The 17,118-nt window shown below is 45.8% G+C and overlaps 1 protein-coding gene across 1 annotated transcript; it reads left to right on the top strand.

Annotated features, from left to right (window-relative positions):
* Positions 1-948: 948 nt before the first annotated feature.
* Positions 949-16,911, top strand: NAT10 (N-acetyltransferase 10). Its single transcript, XM_014878874.2, has 28 exons — positions 949-1,169; positions 2,678-2,769; positions 3,143-3,314; positions 3,600-3,722; positions 4,051-4,112; positions 4,353-4,467; positions 5,776-5,883; positions 5,981-6,114; positions 6,456-6,549; positions 6,908-7,006; positions 7,521-7,657; positions 7,742-7,866; positions 8,133-8,283; positions 8,689-8,785; positions 9,655-9,771; positions 9,862-9,963; positions 10,069-10,143; positions 10,629-10,745; positions 10,909-11,042; positions 11,510-11,558; positions 12,008-12,101; positions 12,211-12,321; positions 12,585-12,757; positions 12,865-12,984; positions 13,585-13,683; positions 14,054-14,127; positions 15,242-15,325; positions 16,275-16,911. Exons 1-28 carry the CDS (start codon positions 1,062-1,064, stop codon positions 16,366-16,368), a joined length of 3,060 nt encoding a protein of 1,019 aa, XP_014734360.1. The 5' UTR covers positions 949-1,061; the 3' UTR covers positions 16,369-16,911.
* The last annotated feature ends 207 nt before the right edge of the window (positions 16,912-17,118 follow it).

Below are 17,118 nucleotides of genomic sequence, written 5' to 3'. Positions count from 1 at the left end.
GTTCAAGTTTAAAAAAAATTGGCAGTATTAAAAGCTAAGAATAAATATATCTATGCAAATAGCTCGGCTGAACTTTGGTATTGAAAGGTTAGGAATAGCTTTACTGTCAGTTTGAGAATAAAATTCCGTGTTTCTGAAATCTCACTGGAATTTCAGGTCAGGCTGATAAATCATTTTCTTGTTACTGCTCCATGGTTGTGCAGCTTTGGATTTTGTATGGAAAACTTTCAGACAGCTCTTGTGGATTTATTAAGAAGCAGAGCTGAAATGTTAAAGCTCCCTATTCCTACTGAGGAGCGGGATTCCTAATATTTCCTGGGGTTTCATTTAGCATCCTGTAATATTGAATCCTAAAGGTTTGTTATTTTCTGGATGCGTTCTCTTTTCTCTGTGTAGTCTTGTTTCCTCGGGAAAACTGGCTCCAAATGCCCTTTTTTGATACATACTTGTTTTTGTCGTGTCTCCCCCCAGGAACAAAGGCCACCCAGACTCAGAGTTTGCTGGTGTGGAACTGGAATTACTTTTATAAAATCAGAGGCCTGCTCTTTCTGCCCATGCACCTGGAGGGCTCGCAGGCAGGATTTTGTTAGAACAAAGCGTTTTTAAAAAAATTAAATCGGTGTTGCCGGAGGGGAGGAAGGAAGGACAGAGAAAGACAAAGAAAGTAAAAGAAACAAAAAGGAAGGAAAGGAAAAGGGGAAAAAAGGAAGGAAAAGAAAAGAGAAAAAGTGAAGCAAGCTGTGGGAAGTAGGGGCTGCTCTGGATCTCGCAGGGATCGTGGGAGCTGGCTGGACACAGAAGTCCTTTCCCATGTGCAAAGCTACTTTCAGTTATTCTGCTTGAAAGCTCGATCTGCAGAGAAATGTGTATTTATACAGAAATACTTAGAACTAGATCTCTGTGTGTTCTGTCGCTCAGGCGGCCGGCGCGGGCAGCCCCGGGGTCCTCCCACGCTGCGCGGCGCCCGCGCCCGGCCCCACGTGGCCCCCACGTGGTGCTGCGGGAGCGGGGCCGCGGGAGAGGCTCCGGGAGCAGCGGGAGAGGCTCCGGGAGCCGCAGCCATGCAGCGCCGCAAGGTGGACAACCGTATCCGCGTCCTCATCGAGAATGGCGTGGCGGAGCGGCAGCGCAGCCTGTTCGTGGTGGTGGGCGACCGCGGCAAGGACCAGGTAACGCCGTCCCGGAGGGTGCGGGGCTGCGGGTGCTGAGACCCACCCGAGCCTGCCGCAGTCCTTCAGTCCCTGCTCCTCTCTGCCTCCAGCAGGAATTAAACCCTCACAGCCCCAGGCAGTGCAATGGATCCTGAGGGGGAGGGAAGTCAGGCCCCCTCAGTTGAAAATGGTGTGTGAGATCTCCCTTAGGCTGCTCCTGTCTGGGAAGCTCGTGAACATCAAATCAGTCTCAGGATAGCCTGGAGTTCGTGTGCTTTGTTTGGGTTTTTTTAAACTGGGGCAAAGGATATTGCATTTTCTGGCCAGCTGGAGGTTTTTCCTCTCAGTGCCCTGAGCTGTGATGGTTTCTGTCTCCGAGTGGGCTTTGAGTTGTCTCGCAGATGAACCTACTCGGTGAAGCTGTGTGCAGGAAATTAACTGCTAAACTCGTTTTCCTTCAGTGACTCTTGCCTTGTGTTTTTCGAGTGAGGAGGGGAAGAGCAGCACGGCAAACCCGTGATGTTTTAGGATAAGTCAATTCACAGAATCCCAGAATTGTTCAGGGTGGAACAGCCGTCCCAGATCACTGAGTCCAGCAAGGCCAAACCAGCCACTCATCCGCATCCCCAAGTGCCACATCTACGTGGCTTTTAAATTCCTACAGGGGTGAGGACAGCCCCCTCAGGGAAGAAATTTTGCCTTATATGCAGCCTAAACCTCCCCTGGCACGGCTTGAGACCGTTTCTTCTCCTCTTATTCCTGGGAGCAGAGCCTGACCTGACTGCCCTTTCCTGTCAGGGATTTGTGGAGAGCAATAAGGTCTCCCCTGAGCCCCCTTTTCTCCAGGCTGAGCCTCCTTCCCAGCTCCCTCAGCCACTCCTGGTCCTCCAGACCCTTCCCCAGCTCCACTCCCTTCCCTGGACATGCTCCAGCCCCTCAGTGTTTTTCTTGCAGTGAGGGCCCAAAACTGAGCCCAGGCTTTGAGGTGTGGCCTCCCCAATGCTGAACAGAGAAGAACAATCACTGCCCTGGTCCTGCTACTGTTCTGTTCTAACTGCTGTATAACTGATAATTCATTTACCTCCAGTTTGTGGGTAAATAAAATAAACTAATTATTAAAAAACTGGGAAAAGAACGAGTTATTCAGGTGGCAGTACAGGAATGTTGGCATTATTTACTGAGGGGTTCTGGCATCTCTCAGGTCTGGTTGTGTTCAGTGTTTTTCACTGAAAGACTCTGTGGAAAATCCATGTGAATGGATTTTCCATAAGAGACAAAGACACTAGGAGCTGTGTTTAGCTTGGAATTATTAGTGTTAGTAATGCCAGAGAAGGGAACCAAGGAAACAGGAGGTCAAATGCAGTGTCCTGCAGCCCTGGAGAAGGCACAGACACAGCTTTGCTTCGTGCCAAGGGATCCCTCTGTTCTCCACAGCGGAAATACAGCTGTAAAATTAAATTTGGAAAAACACTTTGCTTTTTGACGTTCCCCTGAGAGCTGTTTATGATTGTCGTGTGCTCTGGCAGGTCGTTATCCTTCACCACATGTTGTCCAAGGCCACGGTGAAGGCCAGGCCCTCTGTGCTGTGGTGCTACAAGAAGGAGCTGGGCTTCAGCAGGTGAGAGATCCCCGCGGTGTCTTCCTGCTCTGGGGAGCCAGCGCTGTAGGCTGAGGGATTTGGGTGTGTGGGGAAGCCAGGTTTGTTCCTGGAGGAGCTGGGGGAAGTTTGCTCTTCCAGGACTGAAGTTTGGCTTCCATAATAGAGTTGACACCAGCAGAAAGTACCTCTGTTTTTTCTCCTGTAGCTCTAACACTGACTGTGCTGGCCTGGACCAAACTCCCCCTCACCTCTTTAACTTCAAAACTTGGGTTCCTCAGCTGTTTAACCTCAGTCATATTTAGGACTGAGCTCTGATTTCCAGACTCAGCCTGATCACACTTTTGTCAAACCCTTTCCCAAGAAAACTCCTGTATGATTTTTTTCCCCCCAGCCACCGGAAGAAGAGGATGAGGCAGCTCCAGAAGAAGATCAAGAGTGGAACTTTGAACGTCAAGGATGATGATCCCTTTGAGCTGTTCATAGCAGCCACAAACATCCGCTACTGCTACTACAATGAAACCCATAAGATCCTGGGGAACACCTTTGGGATGTGTGTGCTTCAGGTGAGGAATTACTTGGCTCCCAAAAGGGCATTGCAATAATCAGTTGGAATGTTGCAGGAATAGGATGTGTTGCTTCTGTCACTTCAGTTTTGGTGGCCTTGCTTATCCCTGATGAGTTGTGTGAGGGTGAGGCGGCCTTGTTGGTAAGGGTTGTGACAGGACACTGCAAATTCAAGTGTGAATTAAACTTTGAGGAATAAAGTTTTTAGGTTTGCTGTGCCTTTCAGTAGGAGCCAGCTGCACTGCTGGACTCTGGGCAGCTCTGAAGTTCTTTTCACTCCCCAGGATTTTGAAGCCTTGACTCCAAACCTGTTGGCCAGAACTGTGGAGACAGTGGAAGGTGGTGGAATTGTGGTGATTCTGCTGAGAACCATGAACTCCCTGAAGCAGCTCTATACAATGACCATGGTATGTGCAGCACAGTCTATTCTCTACCAGCAGCTGCCTGGAGATGATGCTGAGTGGGGATTTATTGATTTTTTATGGGCTGTTATCTTCCTTCCATCATCTTTCCTGCTCCTTCATTTATCTGTGATGGGATTTGTTACACTCAGGCATTTCTGAAATGCTGCAGAGGTGGGTGTTTCACAGCAAAGTCAGAATCATGTCTGGGATGTGCTGTGGCTGGAAATGGAGAGACAAGAGTGGGAAAAAAGGGGTCACAATCCTGTAAATGTCACTGTCACTGGTGCCCTTCTCCAGATTGACATTTTCTTTCTGTTTTCTTTCCTTTCAGGACGTTCACTCTCGGTACAGGACAGAGGCTCACCAGGATGTAGTGGGGAGGTTCAATGAGAGGTGAGTGACTCAGAGTGCAAAGGATCTGAGCTCTCTGCCCAAGGAAAGCACCAGGAACAGCACTGGGTATTCCTGATAGGAAAACATCCCACAGGTTTGCATTGGAACAGGCCTTTTTTGGAAGCTGAAGTTGCAGCTCAGCTGTGGGTAGCTGTAAATGCTCTGTGTTTAGAAGAGAGTTCAGATGAACCACCAGGGACTGGTGCTGGTGTTTTTACTGAGTTTTCTCTGCCTGCTCAGGTTCATTCTGTCCCTGGCCTCGTGCAAGACCTGCCTGGTGATTGATGACCAGCTGAACATCCTGCCCATCTCCAGCCATGCTGCCAACATCACTCCTGTCCCTCCACAGTCCCAGGTCAGTGAGGGATCCCAGCCCTTTCCCCTGGCAGAAATCCCTCTCTGTTGGCCATGGGGTGTTAAAGATTTAAAAACAGGGAATGTTTTTATTTCACCCTGATTTACATCAAAGGATGGCATTGCAGAGAGGAAGCAGAACATTCTGCTAAAATTATGTGGGTGAAGCTTGAGGAGCTGTTTTTTTCTATATTCTGCTTACTTTTTTAAATTTTCTGTCCCATCTCTTTTTGTGCTTGCCCATGTTTATAAATTTTCCTGTACTGCTGCTCAGCCCAGTGAGGTGGAGCTTGATTATGGTTACATGGAGGGGTTTCAAGCTGGTGGACAGATGGGACAAGACCAATAAAAATACATTACTGGCAGTTGGAGGGTAGGAGAGCACTTTGGAAATAAGTATATTGCAGGCTCAGGACACAGCTGGAAGCCATGGCAGTTGTTTCAATTTCTGAGTTACATGTGTCACATTCCAGGAGAAATTCCCTGAGGATAATCCAGACACATATTTGCACTCTTAGAAATGTATCCTTTTATCCCTTCCAGTTGTAGACTGCAGTAAAGTGGGACCAGTTTTAAACAAATCTTGAAGCATTTGAACTGTGCTGTGTGGCCTAAAGAATAACCAACACAGGTTCTGTCAGAGATGGTAAAAACATTTTAATAAGGCATTGATTAAAAAAAATAGTAATAAAACAACGTGTTTTTATCATTAGAACAACACTGACAGCAGCACAAATGCTTATCTGTTGGCTGGAGAAGCTGGTGCCTTGAGAATTTTAAGTGACAATGAGGAAAATCAGCCTCCATTCCCATCTAAAATTGGTTGTGTCCAGGTTTATTGTTTGGCTCTGAAAGTTTTGGTATTATTTTGGTATTGGTGCTGCAGTAGTTCTTCCCCCTGCATGGACACTTCATGTGACAGGTGTAACAAAGAATATTAATTTCCAAAGACTGAAAAAGGAATTAAATTATTCAGAACACTTTCTGTAATCTGTTTTTCCTAGCAATGCCATTTTCTAATTACTATGTACTGCAAAATCCTTCCCTTTTTTTTACTTCCAAGCCTGGGGAAGTCAGGATTGGAGAACCTCTTTGTGACCATTCTCCTGAAGATGCCTGGAAATTTTAGTGTTAAATACATGTCTGTCCATGTAAATTCTCATGTTTTTGGAGAATACATTCTTGTATTGAAAAGTTGGTAACTTTTCCTTCCAGATCCCTTTCTGTGCCTGACCAAAGGTGTCAGAGGACACCACAAAGGTAGAATTGTGCTGACATGTGCTTGGCTCATCCTGTTGTGTGCCCACAGGAGGAGAGCCTGCAGCCCCAGGACTTGGAGCTGAGGGAGCTGAAGGAGAGCCTGCAGGACACACAGCCTGTGGGAGTGCTGGTGGATGGCTGCAAAACCCTGGATCAGGTTGGTGTGCTGGCCAAAGCCGAGCTTCTTTGGGCATGGCAGGTCATGGTGTGAGAGAAACTCAAACGCTGTTTTCTGGGCGTTTTCTAATCCTCAGGCAAAAGCAGTTCTAAAATTCATTGAAGCCATTTCTGAGAAGACCCTGAGGAGCACTGTGGCATTAACAGCAGCCAGGGGACGAGGGAAGTCTGCTGCTTTGGGGCTGGCCATTGCTGGAGCAGTAGCTTTTGGGTGAGTGATCCCCCGCTGCAATCCTCCATTACTTGCATCTCTCAGTTTAAAAAAAACCCAACAAACAAAATCAAGATGACAGGATCTGAATGCATTTGTAATTTCTAGTCTTAAATCCCTCATTTTCAGTCTTGTATCTTTTGATTGCTGCATACACTGTTGGTCAAATTTTTCTTAAAATAATCACAAATAAATCGAGATAAGTGTCTATAGGAATCTGCTGTGTTTTGGTTATCAGGTAAAGTCAACCCCTCCTATTAAAAACCCATCCTGTTTTGTAATTATGTAGTAAAATCTGTTAGAAGAATCATTCAACTCTTACTTTGTTTTTGTCTCTGCAGTTACTCCAATATCTTTGTCACATCTCCCAGCCCTGACAACCTTCACACTCTCTTTGAGTTCATATTTAAAGGCTTTGATGCACTGCAGTATCAGGTGAGTGGAGCAGACTATTTTACAGTATTTTTCAAAGCATACCTGCCCAGCAGGTTTTACACCTCATCTGTGCTTTTGACTACATACATTTGCTACCAGCCTTGTTCTGCAAAAAAAGGAATAATGATAGAGTTATGTTTCTTCCTCTCTTTTTAGGCAGGGTAAACCAGTTTCTTTGTGAAGTAAGTTTTAACATCAGTAAATAACTTCCCAATTCTCAGGCCTTCGAAGCTTTTATAAGAATTTTTTATGAGAATCTGAAATAACAGTGTCTGAGCTTATTTTGAGGATGATGATGGTAAATTATTTTTTTCTTGGATCTTGGTTTTTTATATTGTTTAAAAATGTTATTTTCCAGGAGCACCTGGACTATGAGATTGTTCAGTCCTTAAATCCAGAGTTCAACAAGGCAGTGGTCAGAGTGAACGTGTTCAAGGAGCACAGGCAGACCATCCAGGTAATTGACATTCTTGCCTTTCCAATTCTTGTTCCTGGCTGTTGTTTTTGCCAGTGTTGAAGTTGTTTTGATTCTAAGCATGTTCACTTTATGTGATGTGTAACTACCCTGGTGGGTTTCGCTGTAAGGCAGATCTCTAGGGAGTGACTTCCTCAAAATACCTTCTCTCTTTCAGGAAATAACTTGTAGATTACAAAGCTCCCTCATGGATTTCTCTCACAACAAAAGCAAAGGAAGGTGAAAGGAGCAGTGCAGGAAGAGCTTTCAGTGATTAGATTTCCTTTATTTTCCTCACCTCTGCAGATGAGCTGATGTGGAATTGTGGATGTGTGAGCCAGTCCTTGTTAGGGCAGCACAAACCCTCTCCTGACTTTCTGTTTTTCCACATCTCTGTCTCTGGCTTGGTGTTTGAGGAGAGCAGGGACAGCAAAGAGGGCTCCAGCTTTGTGAGCTGTGATGTTTCCCTGATTGCAGGCAGGCTGCTGCTGGCAGTGACAGTGTCCTCTCCTTTCAGTACATCCACCCTGCTGATTCTGTGAAGCTGGGCCAGGCCGAGCTCGTGGTGATCGACGAAGCTGCTGCCATTCCTCTGCCCCTGGTGAAGAACCTGCTGGGCCCTTACCTGGTGTTCATGGCTTCCACCATCAATGGGTAAGCCCTGCATGCTGGGGCTCCCCCGGAGCTCTGCATGGCTGCTGGTTCCTTGCTTCAGGCTCTCTGTGTCCTGCTTTCCAGGTACGAGGGCACGGGTCGCTCGCTGTCCCTGAAGCTCATCCAGCAGCTCCGCCAGCAGAGTGCCCAGAGCCAGGTGACCCTGACAGCAGAGAACAAATCCACAGCCACTGCCAAGCTCACCTCAGGTACAGCACCTCTGGGCTGGGTGTCCCCATGGCTGGGGCTGCTGTCAGCTGCTGTCCCACACATCCACGTGCTTTGCAGCTGTGGGAAAGGGCTTGTGGAACTCTGCTGGCTTTCCCTCACAAGTTTCAGGTGGAAGGCTTTTAACAGGTGAAAAATCAGCACCTGACAGTTTTCTAATCTGGGAGCCCTTGAGAGCACAGGAATCCTGTGGGATGCTTGTCTGGCTGTGGCTTCCAGCACTGAATGTCCTTGCCAACCCTTGCAGCTCGCACGTTGCACGAAGTGTCCCTGCACGAGTCCATCAGATACGCCCCTGGGGACCCTGTGGAGAAGTGGCTGAACGATCTCCTGTGCTTGGACTGCCTCAACATCACCAGGATCATCTCTGGCTGCCCTCTGCCAGACACCTGTGACCTGTATCCTCGCTGAATGTGTCTCAGCCTGGTTGTTGGCTGGTGCTGTAGCTGATGGGAGAAGCTCAGCACACGATCTTTTCCCTAAGACCTCACTCCTGGAGTTAAGCTCTCATGGCACTGGTGGTGTGTGCTGCCAGGATATCACCAAACCCCAGTTTTGCTGCAGAGACAACCTCAGGGAAGGGTTGCATGAAGAGAAGCCCTTGTTGGAGTGATAAGGTTTATCTTTACAGATGAAGGGTGTGAAAGCTGCAAACACTGCCAACATAATTCATTCTTGTAGATTAAGACTAGATTGTAGAGTCTAAGAGGACAAGCCAGTTTATGGCCCAGATATTGAAAATAAACTAACAGGAAGCTTTTTCCTGTTTTCCAAGGAGGTTTTTTCCTTAATCCCTGTTCTAGATACTATGTAAATAGAGACACACTCTTTTGTTACCACAGAGCATCAGAAGTTTTCCTGCAGAGGCTGATGGCCCTCTATGTGGCTTCACACTACAAGGTAGGGCTTGGGCTTCTACCATCCCATTTCATTCCCAGTCTCAGTGTGGAATTTTCTGGGGACAGCAGTGCTTACCGCCTGATTGAGATTTCTCAACAGCTTCTGTTGCTTCTTGTTGTGTTCAAAGCTGTATTCTCCTTTCTTTGAGATCTCTGCCTTGATCCTGGCTGTACATACTGGATTTCCAGATAGTCTGGAGTATTTTTGCCTTGAGAAAACGGAGAGACTGAAATTCAAAATGAGCCTCCAAGCTTGTCAGGATTTTATCAGTGCAGAACCTCATTTACAGTTTTCTTTACCATGTTCTGGTGGCCTCAAGTTCATCAAGGGAAGCACCATTATGAGACTGAAAAGAGGAATAATTTATCTCAAGGTTTCAAGACCAGGGGTGATCTGTAAATGTGAGTGGGGAGGTCCAGAAGTGCTGAACTACTGAGTTCTAAAAATCTGAGGCTTTAAAAAAAATTAGGATTTGGTACTCAGGAGGTAAGGAGCTGTGTGAAAATAGGAAGTTCAGGTTCATACATATTAGAGCACAAGATTTCCCTTGAGGAAAACAGAGGTTGTCTGGGGGTGTGACAGCCATGAGCTGGCCTGGGAGCTCCATCTCTCAGCATTGTATGAGTTCCAAATTTCTTAATAGCTCTAAATTTGGAAAATAGAGGGATTGTTTAGAAATCAGCTGGATTTTGAAGCTCTCTTCATGGAATAACCATTTGGGTAACACTCTCAGGCACGTTTGTGGCATTCTTGGGGTTGGCCTGTGCAGGGCTAGGAGCTGGACTCAATCCTGATGGGTCCCTTCCAACTCAGAGTATTCTGTGATTCTCTGGACAGTTTTTCATCTTTCTGGTGTCTTCACCCTCCAGAACTCCCCCAATGACCTCCAGATGCTCTCTGATGCCCCTGCCCATCACCTCTTTTGCCTTTTGCCGCCTGTTCCACCCACCCAGAATTCATTACCAGAAGTCTTGGCTGTTGTTCAGGTAAGAGAACGACTTGAGTGTCAGTTTTGATCCTGGTAGAGTAGGAGAAAACATTTTGTGTGTGTTCATGTTTTGTGTCTTTCCTGGCAGGTGTGCATGGAGGGAGAGATCTCCCGCCAGTCCATCATGAACAGCCTCTCCAGGGGAAAGAAAGCCTCTGGTGATCTCATTCCCTGGACCATTTCAGAGCAGGTGGGTGATTTGGCTGGGCGCTGCACCCAGGGTGTATTTCATGTATTTTGTGTTTCCAGAGTGCCCAGCTGTATCCTTTAAATGGGTTTTTTGTCCCTTGTGCAGTTCCAGGACCCGGATTTTGGGGGCCTGTCCGGCGGGCGCGTCGTTCGCATCGCGGTTCACCCGGATTACCAGGGGGTAACGTACCTGGGAGGGGCCCAGCTGTCGTGGTGCTGTGGAAATGGCTCTCCAGGCAGAGCTCAGGAGCAGGGCAAACACTGCAGTTCTTCCAGTTTTTAGCATTTTAAGCTCAGGACACCAAACGAGTGCTCCTGTCATTCCTAGGCAGCATGGGAGCATCCCAAGCCACTGTACACAATCCAGATCCAGGAATATTTACTGTGACAACACCAAGTTTTTGGCATTTTCTGAGTGCCAGAGTTAAGCCCCAAGAATTGTTACACAGCCCTGAACTACCAGGGTTGATAATGATTTCAGACACCCTGGTTCTGTACTGTTCTTCTCCGTGGAGCTGCCATGTGACCAAAAAAAATATTTTTGCAGTGACTGAGTGATGTCTGCACTGCTGACTGGTAATGGGTTTTAAGGGCAGAGCATTGTTGCCCGATATTAAAAATCAGAGACCTTGTTTTGCTTGCTTACAATGTGTTGCTTCTTCACAGATGGGCTATGGCAGCAGAGCTCTGACTTTGCTGCAGATGTACTACGAAGGTAAATTCCCATGTTTGGAAGAGGAAACAGTTCAAAAGCCAAAAGAAATCACAACTGTGAGCAGTGAGGTATGGTAAAATTTTTTATTTTCTGCTAAGCTGCGTAATTTCCCCTGTGAGTCTCCACTCTGTAGGGAGGAAATACTCAGATTTGATTTTCATACAGAAGAAGAGCTTTAATTTCAGCTATCTGTGGGGATTGCTGCTAACCCATTCCCACTTTCTTTTCCAGACTGTTGGTTTATTAGAAGAGGTTGTGACACCTCGGAAGGATTTGCCTCCTTTGCTGCTCAAACTGAGTGAGAGACAAGCTGAGCACCTGGACTACCTCGGGGTGTCTTATGGCCTGACACCCAGATTGCTCAAGTAGGACAGGATTCTATTTCCCAGTTATATCTTGCCCTTCTCAAAGAGATAAAGAGCTTTACTTGCCCAGTTTTTCCAGGGTGTAGAAGTAAGAACAGCCTGTGATATGTAGAGGGTGTTTCAATTCTAATCCCTGTGACCTGTAGAAACTTGAGGTGCTGCTGATTCAGACCTGGTGCTTGTTTTTCTGACTGATGTAAATGCCTTTCACAGCACCTTGGAAGTTTTTGCATTTTTTGACATCACAGTCATAATTTTTCACTCCCCTGAGCTGGACCCTCAGTCAGGTGGGTGCTGCTCCTGCTTTGTGTCAGTGTTCATTTGCACTGATTGTTGGGGTGTCTTAGAGACCTGTGCTTTGTCCTCACCAGCTGTCCTTGTACAGCAGATAAATTGCATTTAACCACAATTTATTACTGTGTGGTCAACAGCTCCATAATTCTCAGTGTGTTCCCTCTTTCTCCCAGGTTTTGGAAGCGTGCTGGATTTGTGCCAGTTTATCTGAGGCAGACCCCTGTAAGTACCACACTGTTCCTGAGAGAAAATCCTGCCCTGCTGGAATCCCTGGGCGTGTATTCCAGTGGATTCTGTGAGAAGGGGTTTGGGGCAGGAAGGTTGGATGAGGCTGCTTTTAGGGCTGGGTTTATGTTCATTTTTGTTCTTTGGGCCTGTAGATAAGGAATAGAGTTTTAGAGCTGTGAATATGGGCCTCCAAGTAGTTTGCACATAAAAATTTAGAGCTGTCAAGGGCTATTAATGTGGTTATTGGTAAAATAGCTGAGATTTACCAAATTACCAAATTCATAGGTTTTCTATTAGGTGGAGGTGGTCAGTAGCAGTTGATGTATTTGTTGTTGTTCATTTAGAAGATATTTCCCTTTCCCAGCTGAGCACAGAGTGTGAAGGGTTCATAGGGGTGATGGGAAATCCCTCATAAAATCACAGAACTGTATCTTATTTATCAGAATGACCTGACAGGGGAGCATTCCTGCATCATGCTGAAGATGCTCAATGAAGAGGAGTCTGAGCAGGAACCTTGGCTCACTGCTTTCTGGAAAGGTAACTCTGATCCTGCTGACTCTGCAAGAACCCTCTGGGCTATTTATGATTCTAGAGGTGCACTGGGGTAATTTATCTTGGTAATTTATCTTGTCTTCTCTCCCTGTAGATTTTAGGAGGCGCTTCCTTTCTCTGCTTTCCTACCAGTTCAGCACCTTCTCTCCCTCCTTGGCACTGAACATTCTACAGAACAAAAATATCAAACAGCAGCCCCAAGCAGGTGAGTACCCTCACTGGGACAACTGTAAGGGCATGACAGAGCGTGGCTGGAGGAGAACTTGGTACCTGTGTCTTGTGGAATTTCAGTGTTGGTGTTGGTTAGAGGGTTTTTCTGCTGCAGCAAGGGAACAAACCTCTTTTACAGCAAAACCAATGTGAATTGTTAAAGGCAAAGGAAAAATATTAGATACCTGAATGAATGCTAAACACTGAGATCCTGGTTAGCTCTGGAGAACACTTCTGTCTTTTCCTCCTCCCCACCAGCCATCAGCCGTGCTGAGCTGGAGTCAGTGTTCATCCCCTACGACCTGAAGAGGCTGGAGATGTACTCCCGCAACATGGTGGACTATCACCTCATCATGGACATGGTTCCCACCATTGCCAGGATGTTCTTCCTCAGCCAGATGGGAGACATCTCCCTCTCTGCTGCACAGTCGGTGTGTATGGACAGGGTGGGGCCAGGATTTGGGGAAAACCCCGGGAATGCAGTGGGGAATGTGTGTCTGTGTTGCCTGTGTGACTGAAATACCTGTCTTTTCCTCAGGCCCTTTTCCTAGGGATTGGCCTGCAGCATAAATCTCTGGACCAGCTGGAAAAGGAGCTGGAGCTGCCCAGCAGTCAATTGATGGGACTCTTCAACAGGATCATCCGCAAAGTTGTGCAGGTGGGACAGCAGGACAAGGCTTGGTCACATGGGACCATCATTCCAGTATTAACAGAAAATACAGCACTAAGAGAGAGCTGGAGCAGAGCTGGGCATCCTTAACACATCCTCAGCTACTGACCATAAACTTCATGGCAAGGTGGGGAAGATCCCAGCTGGAAAATGTGTGACAGTGATTTAATGTTCATGGCAGGGGGTTTGGAACTGCATGATCTTTAAGGTCCCTTCCAACCCAAACCACTTTGTGATTCTGTGTACTGATTTCCCAGCTAAGAGTGCTTATCTTACGGCTTTCCATGTTGAAGTGCCCGGACCAGAATGCTGAGCAGACAATCCTTGCTGCTTGAGTCATTGTTCAGAGCATTGGTGGCATCTCAGCTTTCCTTGGAAAAAAATAAAATTATTTTCCAGTGTTATTTAGAAGTAGACTTGACATTCAATGCAATAATTGGAAAGTTTTGGATCTGATTCCTGGCTTCTTTCTTTCTAAGGTTAAGGATAGCAAAGCTCCTGAAGTCTGGCATTAGGAGTTCATTGTGGAGGTGAAAAATGGTGTTTTAAAAACCAAGTCTTACATGTGCTGGATTATTTTATTTTCAGCTGTTCAACACAGTCCAGGAAAAAGCTGTGGAGGAGCAGATGGCAGCAACAAAGGATGTTGTGATGGAGCCAACACTGAAATCTTTAAATGACGATTTGGTAATTACAAACTTTATTCCTGGTTCATATGTAAACACTTCAGGGAGTTTTCTTGAGGGCAGAAACATTAAATTTTCTTGGATGGAAAGGATTCCACACCACATCTGGCACTGTAAGGGAGTTAAAACCTGACAGGTTTGCATTTTGTGTACCTGGAGTTGTGCTTTAAGCTGCAATCTGGGGTTTTCACAGAAAATTACAAGTTTGTGTGTACAAATAATGTAAAAATGCAATTAGATAGAAGAGAGAAACTATTCAGGACCAACTGGTATTTTTTAGGGGATTTATCTGTGGGAAAAGGCATTTTCCTCCCATTACAAACTCATTGTTGCCCTCAGGACCTAATGCACCTTGTGCTGTCCTGTTGCAGGAAGAGGCTGCAAAGGAATTCCAAGAAAAGCACAAGCAAGAAGTGATGAAGCTGAAGGAAATGGACCTTACACAGTAAGAATTCATCTGCTTGGGTCTCAAATCCAGATTTTCCTGGGTGGAATGCTGGGTCTTCCTGGGATTTGTGCACAAGGCTGTAGGTGCACTAAGCCACCAATAAATGAGAGCTAATGTGTATTGTCAGCAGTGGGTAAAACATAAAAAACCCCAAATCAACACAAAAAGAGCAACCAACCAGAGCTTTTACTTAAGTGTCAGCAGATTTCTGTCTTTCTGGACCAACAGGAGTCACTGATTGTCTCTCTTCTCTCTCCCCTCCCACTTTTTGTCTTATAAGCACTGTTCACTGTGCTGATGTCCCCAAAGTTGTCTGGCTTGGCTCCAAACTGATCTCTGTTAAATCTGACAAAAGGAATAAAAGCTACTTTGAATCTTTGCTTGTCATGTTTGAAGAAAGGACAAGAGTGGATGTGACTTGCAAGTCAGTCACATAAGGAAAATAATAAAACCAGAATGTTTTAAAATTAATTCCATTTTGTAGCATTGATATTGATAATTCTATTTTGTAGCATTGATAACAAGATTGGTCTTGCCATTTTGGACTGTGTTTCCTTTTTTTTTTTTTCCTCAGCCAGAAATAGATTTTTTTTTCTCCTCCATGAGGAGAGAGAGACAAAAATCTATTTTGAATACTTTTCAATGCAGGTTATAGAAAACCTTTAAGGCTTTGTCCAGCATTGTTCAGCTTTGTGGACAAAGCCTTATCTATTCCAAATCTCCAGGAACTTGAGGTGGAGAGCAGTGACTCCATTTTGCTGCACAATTGCTTTGCCTCTTTAAATCTGGGTGTCATTTCCAGGGTGCTCAAACACCCAGACAAGGGGCACAAGACAAGAGCTTATCTGAGTGGCAATTTTTGTCTTTATTTCTCTTATCAAAAGCAAGCTGCAGCTCTTTAATTTTTCCCAGACTGATTTATTCCACGCCAGCTTGGCCAGCCTGGCTTTGTGTGTGTTTCCCAAATCCGATGTGGTTGGGTGCTGCCACAGTGGCTTTGTTTGCAGAGTAGCATGACAATGCCTGACAGTGGAAACACCTTGTTTTTATGCTTTTTTTTCCTTTGTGCTGAACAATTTGACTTGACTTTCCCTCCTCCTTTCCCACTTAGGTACATTATCCGGGGGGATGATGAGGAGTGGAACGAGGTGCTGAGCAAAGCAGGACAGAACGCTTCCATCGTCAGCTTGAAAAGGTAAAGGAAGTGGAAATATCCCAGACATCTCTCTGGGCTTTCCTGCTGGCTTTGTTAAAATGTTTTCCTAAAGAGTGAAGCCTAAGGGTTAAGTGAACTCAGTGTCCTGGATAGAGCCTCAGTTTTCCCTGGGGGAATTGGGGTGTGAGCAGCTTGGAGCTCTACTACCCCATGTTTCTGTGTTGCTCTAAGGATAGTCCTCTCTTCGTTAACTTGTTTAATTCTGATTTTATTGCTGATGATCTGACCCTGATCCCACACACAAGCTGGGTCCTCCCTTGGGTCTCTCATTCCACCTGACTGCCCCATTTGCTTTGGGATCTAACACTGAGTGGGAGCCCCTGGAGGTGCCATTGGAGAAAATGCAAATTCAGGGAAGAAGAATTCTTTCAAATGTGAGCTTGAGCCTGGAAAATGTCTGTGTTTCTGCAATTCTTTAATTTTCATTCATCTTCTTTCTTCTGCCTTGCCCAGCATGTAATCTTCCCAGATTTTTCCTTGGGAATGTCTATTCCAGCCTTTCATGTTTTTTATCCATGAATGCTGGAAGTTGTACCTTTCCAAAAGCCTTCCAGGAAGGAGAGAGTCTTAGTAGCTGCTTATAAAGATCAGAGCTTGGAATTCTGTTGTGTTTTCTTGAGTCAGAATCCAGTGCAGGGACAAAACTGAATGTTTGAAACTATCAGTGGTAGTTTCTCTTCTAGGTACTCTGAATTCCATATGCCCTATTTAGGACAGATAAAGTTTTGAAAAGCAAAGACGAGCTAAAAATCAAGATCCTTCTGGGTTAGAGAATCTCAGGACATATAAAATCTAAGTCAGGCTTTTTTTGTGCTTTTTCTAGCACCAAGTTTAAATTTTCTCTCTTGCTCCTATTTTACAATAAAAATTTCCCTGCTGGATGGCAATCCAGTGTACTTTTAACAAATGTTTTGTTCCTGTTTTCCAGTGAGAAGAAAAGAAAACTAGAAACAGCACGAGGACCCAAGCAACAGAAGAAATTTAAAAAGACTAAAGATCTAAAGCAGAAGAGGAAGAAATAACTTAAAAGCCAATTAATGAACTTGAATGAGCAAGTGTTGGGTCTGTACTTAAGGAGTCCTGTTCTCCTCTAAAGCAAGAGACTATTTTGGAGGGAAGAAAAATCCTTAGAGGCATTTTTCAAGTGTTTGTATTGTGGGAAGAGCAGTGTTCAAGTGTTAGTGTGAAGATTTTTATATCAAGTGTGAGTGAGGAACTGCAATGCACTGGGATGTTATGAAGGTGCTTGAGCAGCTACAGCCTACCCATTCCAAGATCAGTCTGTAAACTTCCTGCATCTTAATGGTTCTGTGGTTTATTAAACAAGAGTTTGGACACCAAAGGACAGAAATGTGACTGCCTTAGCACTGCAGCACACCTTGATCTCTGCAGCTGCTGGTTCTGCTGGTCCTTTGGAGCTTGAGGGGGGTTTTATGCACTTTGTTTTTGGGGCTGGCTGATCACTGCACACTCTCTCTGTCTCCTTGCTGTCCTAGAGCTGCCCCTTGGCTTTGGTGGAAAGTTTTGTGTTCAGGTTGCCAGAAATCAGCACTGTTGTACCAAAACCTGGTTGTGTGATTGCTTTGTCCTCAGGGGCCAGCTGAGCAGCCAAGCACTGAATTTCCAGCAGCTTGGCAATAACTGTGTGCCAGTCTGGAGCTGGGCCTTGCTGTGACTCTGGGTCTGCTGCCTGTCAGATTCCAGAGGCTTCAACCCAGGGCAGACCTTTGCCCTAGGATCTGACTCTGCTGGGCAGGCACAGAGAGACCAGG

The sequence above is a fragment of the Sturnus vulgaris genome, chromosome 18 (genome assembly GCF_052056855.1).
Source record: "Sturnus vulgaris isolate bStuVul1 chromosome 18, bStuVul1.hap1, whole genome shotgun sequence".
Taxonomy (NCBI): Eukaryota; Metazoa; Chordata; class Aves; order Passeriformes; family Sturnidae; genus Sturnus; species Sturnus vulgaris.
This window is presented reverse-complemented; position numbering and strand designations above follow the sequence as displayed.